The sequence below is a fragment of the Bufo bufo genome, chromosome 6 (assembly GCF_905171765.1).
Source record: "Bufo bufo chromosome 6, aBufBuf1.1, whole genome shotgun sequence".
Classification (NCBI taxonomy): domain Eukaryota; kingdom Metazoa; phylum Chordata; class Amphibia; order Anura; family Bufonidae; genus Bufo; species Bufo bufo.
In genome coordinates this window covers 439,180,801-439,195,521 of record NC_053394.1, presented here as the reverse complement: position 1 = coordinate 439,195,521, position 14,721 = coordinate 439,180,801, and the positions used below count along the sequence as shown (strand labels likewise).

The following is a 14,721-nucleotide window of genomic DNA, read 5'->3' as shown; positions in this document are numbered from 1 at the left end:
AAATAAATAAAATAAACATATTTGGTATTGCCGCATCCGTGACGGTCGGCTCTATTAATATATCACATGATCCACCCAGTCCGATAAACACCATAAAAAAAAATTTAAATGGTGTAAAAAAAAGCCATTTTTGTCACCTTACATCACAAAAAGTGCAACACCAAGTGATCAAAAAGGCGTAGGTCCACCAAAAATGGTACCAGTAAATCAGTCACCTTATCCCGCAAAAAATGAGCCCCTACATAAGAAAATCGCTCAAAAAAAAAAATATATATATGGCTCTCAGAACATGGACACATTAAAGCAACATTTTTATTGTTTCAAAAATTCTATTATTGTGTTAAAGTGAAATAAATAAGAAAAAAAGTATACATATTAGGTATCGCCGTGTCCGTAACAACCAGCTCTATAAAAATATCACATGACCTAACCCCTCAGGTGAACGCTGTAAAAATAAATAAATACTGTTCCGAAACAACCAGTTTTTTTGGTCACCTTGCCCCATAAAGTGTTATAATGAATAATAAAAAAAATCATATGTACCCAAAAATAGTACCAATAAAACTGGCACCTTATCCCCTAGTTTCCAAAATGGGGTCACTTTTTGGGAGTTTCTACTGTAAAGGTGCATCAGGGGGGCTTCAAATGGGACATGGCATCTAAAAACCAGTTCAGCAAAATCTGCCTTCCAAGAACTATGTGGCGCTCCTTTTGTTCTGCGCCCTGCCGTGTGCCCTTACATCAGTTTACGACCACATATGGGGTGTTTCTGTAAACCCGCAGAATCAGGGTAATAAATATTGAGTTTTGTTTGGCTGTTAACTCTCGATGTGTTAAAGAAAAAAAATGGATTAAAGTGGTAAATCTGCCAAAAAAAGTGAAATGTAAAAATTGGATCTCCATTTTCCTTTAATTCTTGTGGAACACCTAAAGGGTTAACAAAGTTTGTAAAATCAGTTTTAAGTTGAGGAGTGTAGTTTCTACAATGGGGTCATTTAGGGGGGTATCCACTATATAGGCCCCACAAAGTGACTTCAGACCTGAACTGGTCCTTAAAAAGTGGGTTTTGGCAATTTTCATAAAAATTTTAAGAATTGCTTCTAAAATTCTAAGCCTTGTAACGTCCTAAAAAAATAAAATGACATTTACAAAATGATGCCAACATAAAGTAGACATATGGGGAATGATATATATATATATATATATATATCACTTTCTGTTTTAAAATTTGAAATTGAGAAAATTGCTAATTTTTTATAAATAAAGGTGAAATATATTGACTGTCATGAAGTACAATGTGTCACGAGAAAACAGTCTCTGAATGGCCTGGATAAGTAAAGGCGTTCCAAAGTTATTACCACATACAACGGTTTCTTTGTATTATCGTTATTTGTTAATTCGAGTGGTTGAATTATATAATATTAGTGAGTGGAGAAGGTTTTCAGTTGTTATTAATCCATGTATATCCATACAAAAAGATCCACGTGTATACCTGCATATATGCTGGAAAAATCTACATCTATGGTGGTCATGGCCAAGAATTCAAACATTTTGGAAAACGGTATAAGAAAAACTAAACAAGATGCTCCATATAAACATTCAACCATCTCCAGACTTTGCCTTATGTTTCCTACCAAATCAGTGGGCTCCCATATAACACCGTCCGCAAGAGGCCTCATAGCACAAGGATGAAAAAGTCCAGAAATCGGACATCGCGCTCACACGCACACAGTATGGAAGTTACATTTGCATCATATTCACTATCTTTGAGAAAAACAAAAAAATACTGGTCTCTATGGAACCCGAACTATCCAAGTACCAGACCAGATGGATTTTCCCTTAATCATAGATCATTTCCAGACTAATGTTGATATCTATATTATAAAATATATAATAACTAATGCTTTAATAGTTAAGATTAACATATACAGTACAGACCAAAAGTTTGGACACACCTTCTCATTCAAAGAGTTTTCTTTATTTTTATGACTATGAAGGCATCAAAACTATGAATTAACACATGTGGAATTATATACATAACAAACAAGTGTGAAACAACTGAAAATGTGTCATATTCTAGGTTCTTCAAAGTAGCCACCTTTTGCTTTGATTACTGCTTTGCACACTCTTGGCATTCTCTTGATGAGCTTCAAGAGGTAGTCCCCTGAAATGGTCTTCCAACAGTCTTGAAGGAGTTCCCAGAGATGCTTAGCACTTTTTGGCCCTTTTGCCTTCACTCTGCGGTCCAGCTCACCCCAAACCATCTCGATTGGGTTCAGGTCCGGTGACTGTGGAGGCCAGGTCATCTGGCGCAGCACCCCATCACTCTCCTTCATGGTCAAATAGCCCTTACTATCAAAGTTTTCCCAATTTTTCGGCTGACTGACTGACCTTCATTTCTTAAAGTAATGATGGCCACTCGTTTTTCTTTACTTAGCTGCTTTTTTCTTGCCATAATACAAATTCTAACAGTCTATTCAGTAGGACTATCAGCTGTGTATCCACCTGACTTCTCCTCAACGCCACTGATGGTCCCAACCCCATTTATAAGGCAAGAAATCCCACTTATTAAACCTGACAGGGCACACCTGTGAAGTGAAAACCATTTCAGGGGACTACCTCTTGGAGCTCATCAAGAGAATGCCAAGAGTGTGCAAAGCAGTAATCAAAGCACAAGTTGGCTACTTTGAAGAACCTAGAATATGACATATTGTCAGTTGTTTCACACTTGTTTGTTATGTATATAATTCCACATGTGTTAATTCATAGTTTTGATGCCTTCAGTGTGAATCTACAATTTTCATAGTCATGAAAATAAAGAAAACTCTTTGAATGAGAAGGTGTTTCCAAACTTTTGGTCTGTACTGTATGTGGGTGCGTGCATGTAGACCAGTGTCCTTACTGATATATTGTGTGTAGTATATATGTTGACATGTATACACGTGTAAATATAGATATGTATATGAATGTGTGCCTGCATCTATGATGGATGGATACAGGTGTGTGCAGATGTCCATATATACAAACTGGTATTTAGTTATGTTACGTAACGCCTATGCACATGTTTATATTCATACTTAAAAATCAATGTTATTAACTATTCATTAACTCCTATCGGCACGTCCAACCTACCCCCGATCCCTCCTATTCATTTTAAGGTCACTTGAGTGATTGATATCTTATATAATACGTGGTCGTTGTTAATGTATGGATATGTATATAGGACACTCACGGCTGTGTATATGTATGTATAATATTTGATACATTAGTAGGATCATGTAACGTGGTATGTAAATGGAGCTACGTGATGATGGCATACACTTGACAAAGGGGCCGTGACCCTCTACACGTCATGGCTAGTGAGTGCACTATGGTTCCTTGAACCCTCGTGATTTTGCTCCGGCAGATGGACTAAGCTACAAGGATGCAGGGAGAAGCAGGCGTCACCTATGGAAGCCTCTTACATCTTCTAATTCGAATCCCACCACTGATTGGTGTGAATCCAGCGACTAACCGGGAAGCCTGACCAACCAGGAGGCAGAACCCAGTGCTGTACACCCAAAAAAAGAAAAAGATAAAAGCTGCTTTGTGTTCTCACCTCTTCCCGCGGCCACTCACCAGTATGTTGGCATCATATACCATGATCTCGCCCATAGAGGCACTGCCAGGGTATGCCAGGTAGGAGTTGGAATGGTTAATCGATAGAGCACAGAGACCTGGGCAGAGAAAGACAAAACAAAGGTTCACAGAGGACAAAGCAGAGAACAGCAGCACCGACTCTCCTGCCATCCCTCCCTCCTACCACTGACCGCCCTTCCCCCATCCTACCACTTACTCTCCTGCCATCCCTCCCTTCGTCCTACCACTGACCGCCCTTCCCCGATCCTACCACTGACTGACCGCCCTTCCCCCATCCTACCACTGACTCTCCTGCCATCCCTCCCTCCTACGACTGACCGCCCTTCCCCCATCCTACCACTGACTCTCCTGCCATCCCACCCTTCGTCCTACCACTGACCCCCCCTTCCCCCATCCTACCACTGACTCTCCTGCCATCCCTCCCTTCGTCCTACAACTGACCGCCCTTCCCCGATCCTACCACTGACTCTCCTGCCATCCCTCCCTCCTACCACTGACCGCCCTTCCCCCATCCTTCCACTGACTCTCCTGCCATCCCTCCCTCCTACCACTGACCGCCCTTCCCCCATCCTTCCACTGACTCTCCTGCCATCCCTCCATCCTACCACTGATCGCCCTTCCCCCATGCTACGACGGACTCTCCTGCCATTCCTCCCTCGTACCACTGACTCTCCTGTCATCCCTCCCTCCATCCGACCACTGACCGCCCTTCCCCCATCCTACCACTGACTTTCCTGCTGTCTCTTCCTCTATCCTACCACTGACCGCCCTTCCCCCATCCTACCACTGACTTTCCTGCCATCCCTCCCTTCGTCCTACCCTCCATCCGACCACTGACCACCCTTCCCCATCCTACCACTGACTCTCCTGCCATCCCTCCCTCCTACCACTGACCGCCCTTCCCCCATCTTTCCACTGACTCTCCTGCCATCCCTCCCTCCATCCGACCACTGATCACCCTTCCCCCATCCTACCACTGACTCTCCTGCCATCCCTCCCTCCTACGACTGACCGCCCTTCCCCCCATCCTACCACTGACTCTCCTGCCATCCCTCCCTCCTACCACTGACCGCCCTTCCCCCATCCTACCACTGACTCTCCTGCCATCCCTCCCTCCTACCACTGACCGCCCTTCCCCCATCCTACCACTGACTCTCCTGCCATCCCTCCCTCCTACCACTGACCGCCCTTCCCCCATCCTTCCACTGACTCTCCTGCCATCCCTCCATCCTACCACTGATCGCCCTTCCCCCATGCTACGACTGACTCTCCTGCCATTCCTCCCTCGTACCACTGACTCTCCTGTCATCCCTCCCTCCATCCGACCACTGACCGCCCTTCCCCCATCCTACCACTGACTTTCCTGCCATCTCTTCCTCTATCCTACCACTGACCGCCCTTCCCCCATCCTACCACTGACTTTCCTGCCATCTCTTCCTCTATCCTACCACTGACCGCCCTTCCCCCATCCTACCACTGACTCTCCTGCCATCTCTTCCTCTATCCTACCACTGACCGCCCTTTCCCCATCCTACCACTGACTCTCCTGTCATCTCTTCCTCTATCCTACCACTGACCGCCCTTCCCCCATCCTACCACTGACTTTCCTGCCATCTCTTCCTCTATCCTACCACTGACCGCCCTTCCCCCATCCTACCACTGACTCTCCTGTCATCTCTTCCTCTATCCTACCACTGACCGCCCTTCCCCCATCCTACCACTGACTCTCCTGTTATCCCTCCCTTCTTCCTACCACTGACTCTCCTGCCATCCCTCCCTCCTACGACTGACCGCCCTTCCCCCATCTTACCGCTGACTCTCCTGCCATCCCTCCCTCCTACGACTGACCGCCCTTCCCCCATCTTACCACTGACTCTCCTGCCATCTCTCCCTCCATCCTACCACTGACCACCCTTCCCCTATCCTGCCATTGACTCTCCTGTCATCCTGCCATTGACTCTCCTGTCATCCTGCCATTGACTCTCCTGTCATCCTGCCATTGACTCTCCTGTCATCCTGCCATTGACTCTCCTGTCATCCTGCCATTGACTCTCCTGTCATCCTGCCATTGACTCTCCTGTCATCCTGCCATTGACTCTCCTGTCATCCTGCCATTGACTCTCCTGCCATCCTGCCATTGACTCTCCTGCCATCTCTCCCTCTATCCTACCACTGACCACCCTTCCCCCATCCTACCACTGACTCTCCTGTCATCTCTTCCTCTATCCTACCACTGACCGCCCTTCCCCCATCCTACCACTGACTTTCCTGCCATCTCTTCCTCTATCCTACCACTGACCGCCCTTCCCCCATCCTACCACTGACTCTCCTGTCATCTCTTCCTCTATCCTACCACTGACCGCCCTTCCCCCATCCTACCACTGACTCTCCTGTTATCCCTCCCTTCTTCCTACCACTGACTCTCCTGCCATCCCTCCCTCCTACGACTGACCGCCCTTCCCCCATCTTACCGCTGACTCTCCTGCCATCCCTCCCTCCTACGACTGACCGCCCTTCCCCCATCTTACCACTGACTCTCCTGCCATCTCTCCCTCCATCCTACCACTGACCACCCTTCCCCTATCCTGCCATTGACTCTCCTGTCATCCTGCCATTGACTCTCCTGTCATCCTGCCATTGACTCTCCTGTCATCCTGCCATTGACTCTCCTGTCATCCTGCCATTGACTCTCCTGTCATCCTGCCATTGACTCTCCTGTCATCCTGCCATTGACTCTCCTGTCATCCTGCCATTGACTCTCCTGTCATCCTGCCATTGACTCTCCTGTCATCCTGCCATTGACTCTCCTGTCATTCTGCCATTGACTCTCCTGCCATCCTGCCATTGACTCTCCTGCCATCCTGCCATTGACTCTCCTGCCATCTCTCCCTCTATCCTACCACTGACCACCCTTCCCCCATCCTACCACTGACTCTCCTGCCATCCCTCCCTTCGTCCTACCACTGACCGCCCTTCCCCCATCCTACCACTGACTCTCCTGCCATCCCTCCCTCCATCCGACCACTGACCGCCCTTCCTCCATCTTTCTACTGACTTTCCTGCCATCCCACCACTGATCAGCCCCCAATTCTACCGCTGACCGGCCCTCTCCTCTACCCTACCGCTGACTGGCCCTCCCCTCTACCCTAACGCTGACCGGCCCTCCTCTCCAACCTACCACTAATTACCTATCCTATCAATGACCCTCCTGATGTCCCCTACCCCATCGGAGCACAGACTGACGCTCCCACTTCCTCCTCCCCCAGCCTATCAGACTGGGGCCCCTCTCTTTACCGGTGGGATTTTTGGGGGTGTCCAGCAGAGTTCTCAGCAGCTTCATGTCTTTGATATTATGGATGTAAACCGACTCCTCCAGACACACCACCAGTCTCTAGAACACAGAGTGACATCTGTCAGCAAGCTCCTTCCCTTCTAGAAATTCCCTGCCCAACCCGCCACATACCTGCCGATTCAGTCTGATGGATAAGATGTTGGCGGAGTAGTTGTAGTTGCAGATTTCGGTCCCTTTCTTGAAGTGGAAGACGTTCATTTGGCGAGGCTTGGAGTGACTGACGACCACCACGAGACTGCTGGAGAAGAGGCGCTCAACGATGTAGACTTCTGAGAGGTCATCTACACCAGACAGACATAAGGCATGAGCGCGGCACAAGATGGGGCAGGGGAGCAGCACTTGACGGAACAGTCCATCTCCCCTGCAGGGGCCGCCATGTAACACTCCATCGCCTCTGTAGAAGTCTTTGCTGCCCCCTTGCTGTGTGCTTAGGATCCCTATGACAATGACTACTCCCATCATTGATGATCAACAGCTTTTTACTTTCACAATGAACACGCTTTATAATAAAGCGATAAATTCCTGACAACTGCACCAATGAAAAGTCCCCAACCCACCCCAGAAACTAAACAGCGCCCCCCCCAGACTACCCCAGCAGCCACACAGCACCCCCTCAGACCAACCGAGCAGCCACAAGGCGCCCCCAGACCAACCGAGCAGCCACAAGGCGCCCCCAGACCAACCGAGCAGCCACAAGGCGCCCCCAGACCAACCGAGCAGCCACAAGGCGCCCCCAGACCAACCGAGCAGCCACAAGGCGCCCCCAGACCACCCCAGCAGCCACACGGCGCCCCCAGACCACCCCAGCAGCCACACGGCGCCCCCAGACCACCCCAGCAGCCACACGGCGCCCCCAGACCACCCCAGCAGCCACACGGCGCCCCCAGACCAACCGAGCAGCCACACGGCGCCCCCAGACCAACCGAGCAGCCACACGGCGCCCCCAGACCAACCGAGCAGCCACAAGGCGCCCCCAACCCACCCCAGCAACCAAAAGGCGCCCTCAGACCCCAGTAGCCAAACGGCACTCCCAACCCACCCCAGCAGCCAAACAGCACCCCCAGAATACCCCAACAACCACACGGCGCCCCCAGACCACCCCAGCAGCCACACGGCGCCCCCAGACCACCCCAGCAGCCACACGGCGCCCCCAGACCACCCCAGCAGCCACACAGCACCACAACCCACCCCAGCAGCCACACAGCACCCCCAGAATGCCCCAACAACCACACGGCGCCCCCAGACCACCCCAGCAGCCACACAGCACCGCAACCCACCCCAGCAGCCACACAGCACCGCAACCCACCCCAGCAGCCACACAGCACCGCAACCCACCCCAGCAGCCACACAGCACCGCAACCCACCCCAGCAGCCACACAGCAACGCAACCCACCCCAGCAGCCACACAGCACCGCAACCCACCCCAGCAGCCACACAGCACCGCAACCCACCCCAGCAGCCACACAGCACCGCAACCCACCCCAGCAGCTAAACAGAGCCAACTTACAACTTTCATGGACGAGGTCGAGCTGATCCACCGAGGAAAGAGAGAAAAGCTTGTACCCTGTTCTCATCCCGATCGCCAGCGACCTGCATATACCAGAAAGGCAGGAAGAGGTCACTGATAATACTACACGTCACCAAGGATTTCCCTTCCATTGGTCCAGTTTGGCAGAATAACAAACGGCACAGATGGACTTCTTTTATCAGCCTTAATAAATATGTTATCTGCAACTTCAAGCCCTCCCTAGATCAGCCGAGCAACTCCTTACCCAGGGAACGAGAGGAGTGAGGAGCAAGGACAGAGAGTTGGGGCTAGTTCACACGAACGTATTTTGCGTTCCGAATACGGTCCGTATACGGAACCATTCATTTCAATTGGTCCGCAAAAGAAAGAAAAAAGAACTTTGTGTGCTGTCCTCATCCGTTGCTCTGTTACATGGGCCCACAAAAATTATCCTGTCCTATTCTTGTCCGTTTTTGTCTAGAATAGGTCTCCTGTTCCATTCTGCTAATTGCGGAAGGCACAAGGCGCCATCCCTGTTTTGCAGATCCGCGATTTGCGGACCGCAAAAAACTGCACGGTCGTGTGAACGAGCCCTTAGTTTAGGCCTAGTTTTCCTATCTGACATTTATGACACTTCACATAACAGGTCATTATTATACGTGAATCAGAACTCATCATTCCTAAGAATAATCACAAGGAAACATCATCAAAGAGCCTTCATCCTGCAATACTACATGTCTGACAGCATTTTACTCCAGAGCTGCACTCACTATTCTGCTGGTGCAGCTACTGTGTACATACATTACTTATCCTGTACTGATCCTGAGTTACATCCTGTATTATACTCCAGAGCTGAACTCACTATTCTGCTGGTGGAGTCACTGTGTACATACATTACTTATCCTGTACTGATCCTGAGTTACATCCTGTATTATACTCCAGAGCTGCACTCACTAGTCTGCTGGTGCAGTCACTGTGTACATACATTACTTATCCTGTACTGATCCTGAGTTACATCCTGTATTATACTCCAGAGCTGCACTCACTATTCTGCTGGTGCAGTCACTGTGTACATACATTACTGATCCTGTACTGATCCTGAGTTATATCTTGTATTATACTCCAGAGCTGCACTCACTATTCTGCTGGTGCAGTCACTGTGTACATACATTACTTATACTGTACTGATCCTGAGTTACATCCTGTATTATACTGCAGAGCTGCACTCACTATTCTGCTGGTGCAGTCACTGTGTACATACATTACTTATACTGTACTGATCCTGAGTTACATCCTGTATTATACTCCAGAGCTGCACTCACTATTCTGCTGGTGCAGTCACTGTGTACATACATTACTTATCCTGTACTGATCCTGAGTTACATCCTGTATTATACTCCAGAGCTGCACTCACTATTCTGCTGGTGGAGTCACTGTGTACATACATTACTTATCCTGTACTGATCCTGAGTTACATCCTGTATTATACTCCAGAGCTGCGCTCACTATTCTGCTGGTGCAGTCACTGTGTACATGCATTACTTATCCTGTACTGATCCTGAGTTACATCCTGTATTATACTCCAGAGCTGCGCTCACTATTCTGCTGGTGCAGTCACTGTGTACATACATTACTTATCCTGTACTGATCCTGAGTTACATCCTGTATTATACTCCAGAGCTGCACTCACTATTCTGCTGGTGCAGTCACTGTGTACATACATTACTTATCCTGTACTGATCCTGAGTTACATCCTGTATTATACTCCAGAGCTGCGCTCCCTATTCTGCTGGTGCAGTCACTGTGTACATACATTACTTATCCTGTACTGATCCTGAGTTACATCCTGTATTATACTCCAGAGCTGCACTCACTATTCTGCTGGTGCAATCACTGTGTACATACATTACTTATCCTGTACTGATCCTGAGTTACATCCTGTATTATACTCCAGAGCTGCACTCACTATTCTGCTGGTGCAGTCACTGTGTACATACATTACTTATCCTGTACTGATCCGGAGTTACATCCTGTATTATACTCCAGAGCTGCACTCACTATTCTGCTGGTGCAGTCACTGTGTACATACATTACTTATCCTGTACTGACCCTGAGTTACATCCTGTATTATACTCCAGAGCTGCACTCACTATTCTGCAGGTGCAGTCACTGTGTACATACATTACTTATTCTGTACTGATCCTGAGTTACATCCTGTATTATACTCCAGAGCTGCGCTCACTATTCTGCTGGTGCAGTCACTGTGTACATACATTACTTATCCTGTACTGATCCTGAGTTACATCCTGTATTATACTCCAGAGCTGCACTCACTATTCTGCTGGTGCAGTCACTGTATACATACATTACTGATCCTGAGTTACATCCTGTATTATACTCCAGAGCTGCACTCACTATTCTGCTGGTGCAGTCACTGTGTACATACATTACTTATCCTGTACTGATCCTGAGTTACATCCTGTATTATACTCCAGAGCTGCACTCACTATTCTGCTGGTGCAGACACTGTGTACATACATTACTTATCCTGTACTGATCCTCAGTTACATCCTGTATTATACCCCAGAGCTGTACTCACTATTCTGCTGGTGCAGTCACTGTGTACATACATTACTTATCCTGTACTGATCCTGAGTTACATCCTGTATTATACTCCAGAGCTGCACTCACTATTCTGCTGGTGCAGTCACTGTGTACATACATTACTTATCCTGTATTGATCCTGAGTTACATCCTGTATTATACTCCAGAGCTGCACTCACTGTTCTGCTGGTGCAGTCACTGTGTACATACATTACTTATCCTGTACTGATCCTGAGTTACATCCTGTATTATACTCCAGAGCAGCACCCACTATTCTGCTGGTGCAGTCACTGTGTACATACATTACTTATCCTGTACTGATCCTCAGTTACATCCTGTATTATACTCCAGAGCTGCACTCACTATTCTGCTGGTGCAGTCACTGTGTACATACATTACTTATCCTGTACTGATCCTGAGTTACATCCTGTATTATACTCCAGAGCTGCACTCACTATTCTGCTGGTGCAGTCACTGTGTACATACATTACTTATACTGTACTGACCCTGAGTTACATCCTGTATTATACTCCAGAGCAGCACCCACTATTCTGCTGGTGCAGTCACTGTGTACATACATTACTTATCCTGTACTGATCCTGAGTTACATCCTGTATTATACTCCAGAGCTGCACTCACTGTTCTGCTGGTGCAGTCACTGTGTACATACATTACTTATCCTGTACTGATCCTGAGTTACATCCTGTATTATACTCCAGAGCTGCACCCACTATTCTGCTGGTGCAGTCACTGTGTACATACATTACTTATCCTGTACTGATCCTGAGTTACATCCTGTATTATACTCCAGAGCAGCACTCACTATTCTGCTGGTGCAGTCACTGTGTATGTACATTACTTATCCTGCATTATACTTATGTATATTTCCAGACTTTGATCTACTGGTTTCATAGACACATAAGATCATCAACTCCCCCCTATATAATGGAGCAGTCCAGTCATGAGATGTATAAGGGGTCACTTCAGTTGCCCATGTACAGTATAGGTACAGTCCGCCCCACCTCCTCCTTCCAGTCCATATGTATAACGGCCCTTCCCCTTTATAAGCAGTGGTCCAGCTCCCCACACCCCCCTGCAGAGTGATAATGGTATGACGCCCAGCCCCCCCCCCCCCCAATATAATGCAAGAATGGACTGGCCCACCTCCTACTTCCAGTCTATTTGTATAATGGCGCTTCCCCATTATAAGCAGTGGTCCAGCTCCGCACACTCCACTGCACAATGATAATGGTACGACCCCCTCCCTGGTATAATGTGAGAATGGACTGGCCCAATTCCTCCCTCAAGTCCATACGTATAACGGCCCTTCCCCATTATAAGCAGTGGTCCAGCTCCCCACCACAATGATTATGGTACGACCCCCTCCCTGGTATTATGCTAGAATGGACTGGCCCACCTCCTACTTCTAGTCCATACGTATAACGGCCCTTTCCCATTATAAGCAGTGGTCCAGCTCCCCACCACAATGATAATGGTACGACCCCCTCCCTGGTATTATGTGAGAATGGACTGGCCCACCTCCTACTTCTCGTCCATACGTATAACGGCCCTTCCCCATTATAAGCAGTGGTCCAGCTCCCCACACTCCCCTCCACAATGATAATGGTACGACCCCCTCCCTAGTATAATGTGAGAATGGACTGGCCCACCTCCTCCTTCCAGTCCATACGTATAACGGCCCTTCCCCATTATAAGCAGTGGTCCAGCTCCCCACCACAATGATTATGGTACGACCCCCTCCCTAGTATAACGTGAGAATGGACTGGCCCACCTCCTCCTTCCAGTCCATACGTATAACGGCCCTTCCCCATTATAAGCAGTGTTCCAGCTCCCCACACTCCCCTCCACAATGATTATGGTACGACCCCCTCCCTAGTATAATGTGAGAATGGACTGGCCCACCTCCTCCTTCCAGTCCATACGTATAACGGCCCTTCCCCATTATAAGCAGTGGTCCAGCTCCCCACGACAATGATAATGGTACGACCCCCTCCCTAGTATAACGTGAGAATGGACTGGCCCACCTCCTCCTTCCAGTCCATACGTATAACGGCCCTTCCCCATTATAAGCAGTGGTCCAGCTCCCCACCACAATGATAATGGTACGACCCCCTCCCTAGTATAACGTGAGAATGGACTGGCCCACCTCCTCCTTCCAGTCCATACGTATAACGGCCCTTCCCCATTATAAGCAGTGGTCCAGCTCCCCACCACAATGATAATGGTACGACCCCCTCCCTAGTATAATGTGAGAATGGACTGGCCCACCTCCTCCTTCCAGTCCATACGTATAACGGCCCTTCCCCATTATAAGCAGTGGTCCAGCTCCCCACCACAATGATTATGGTACGACCCCCTCCCTAGTATAATGTGAGAATGGACTGGCCCACCTCCTCCTTCCAGTCCATACGTATAACGGCCCTTCCCCATTATAAGCAGTGTTCCAGCTCCCCACACTCCCCTCCACAATGATTATGGTACGACCCCCTCCCTAGTATAATGTGAGAATGGACTGGCCCACCTCCTCCTTCCAGTCCATACGTATAACGGCCCTTCCCCATTATAAGCAGTGGTCCAGCTCCCCACGACAATGATAATGGTACGACCCCCTCCCTAGTATAACGTGAGAATGGACTGGCCCACCTCCTCCTTCCAGTCCATACGTATAACGGCCCTTCCCCATTATAAGCAGTGGTCCAGCTCCCCACCACAATGATAATGGTACGACCCCCTCCCTAGTATAACGTGAGAATGGACTGGCCCACCTCCTCCTTCCAGTCCATACGTATAACGGCCCTTCCCCATTATAAGCAGTAGTCCAGCTCCCCACACTCCCCTCCACAATGATAATGGTACGACCCCCTCCGTGGTATAATGTGAGAAAGGACTGGCCCACCTCCTACTTCTAGTCCATACGTATAACGGCCCTTCCCCATTATGAGCAGTGGTCTCCCCCCTGGAGAGTGATAATGGTACGCCCGCTGTACAGCCTGTCAGCATTACGTGCAGTCCTGGTTGTAGGACAGGCAGCAGATGTCGCTGTCCCCGGCGCCCGCTTCGCCGCCGCCGCCGCCTCCAGGCTCCATCTCGTCAGCTCCAGCCTGAGCTCCTCTCGGACCCCGGCTACCTCCACATCCGCAGTAAACAGACAGCAGCTGACTGCGCGTCACCGCCCATCTCCATGCTCATTCGCTGCCGTCTTCGCTCGTGCGCTATTGGCTGAGGGCTGTGGGTTCCATCAATCAGTGACGGAGAAGTCTGCAGCGTCACCTCCCTGTCGGTCCAGCAGGGTGGCCTGCTGCGCGACAGCTGCATCCTATTGGCTGCGCCAGAAGCGTTTATAACCTGGAGCCGGTGTAGCGTTACATTACCCTTCCTCGTTAGATTTCCCTACCCCCTGACTTCCTGTCGCATCGGCGATGACGTGTCTTAGTTTTTACAATCTGCGCATGCGCAAAAGGCCAGACTAGTGAAAATCTCACTGCCGATTTCAGCAGCACACTGGGACACTGCGCATGCGTCGGGGAGCCGAGCTAGGGAAAAATTACGGCCCAGTGCGCAAGCGCGGTTAACTTATAAAAATCCACCCGATATACGC

The 14,721-nt window shown here is 49.1% G+C and overlaps 1 protein-coding gene across 3 annotated transcripts in view; it reads right to left on the bottom strand.

Annotated features, from left to right (window-relative positions):
* The window catches only part of WIPI1 (WD repeat domain, phosphoinositide interacting 1), a 68,810-nt gene extending 54,520 nt beyond the window's left edge, over window positions 1-14,290 (bottom strand). The window contains exons 1-5 of one of the 3 annotated variants that reach the window (XM_040434872.1): window positions 14,127-14,290; window positions 8,499-8,581; window positions 7,103-7,272; window positions 6,934-7,030; window positions 3,619-3,716 (exon numbers count right to left, since the gene is read on the bottom strand). In XM_040434872.1, the coding sequence (XP_040290806.1) occupies window positions 3,619-3,716; window positions 6,934-7,030; window positions 7,103-7,272; window positions 8,499-8,581; window positions 14,127-14,209 (531 nt within the window). In that variant the 5' untranslated portion in view covers window positions 14,210-14,290. The remainder of the gene's footprint in view (window positions 1-3,618; window positions 3,717-6,933; window positions 7,031-7,102; window positions 7,273-8,498; window positions 8,582-14,126) is intronic. The other 2 variants (XM_040434873.1, XM_040434874.1) reach the window with 2 other exon arrangements.
* Between the last annotated feature and the right edge of the window lie 431 nt (window positions 14,291-14,721).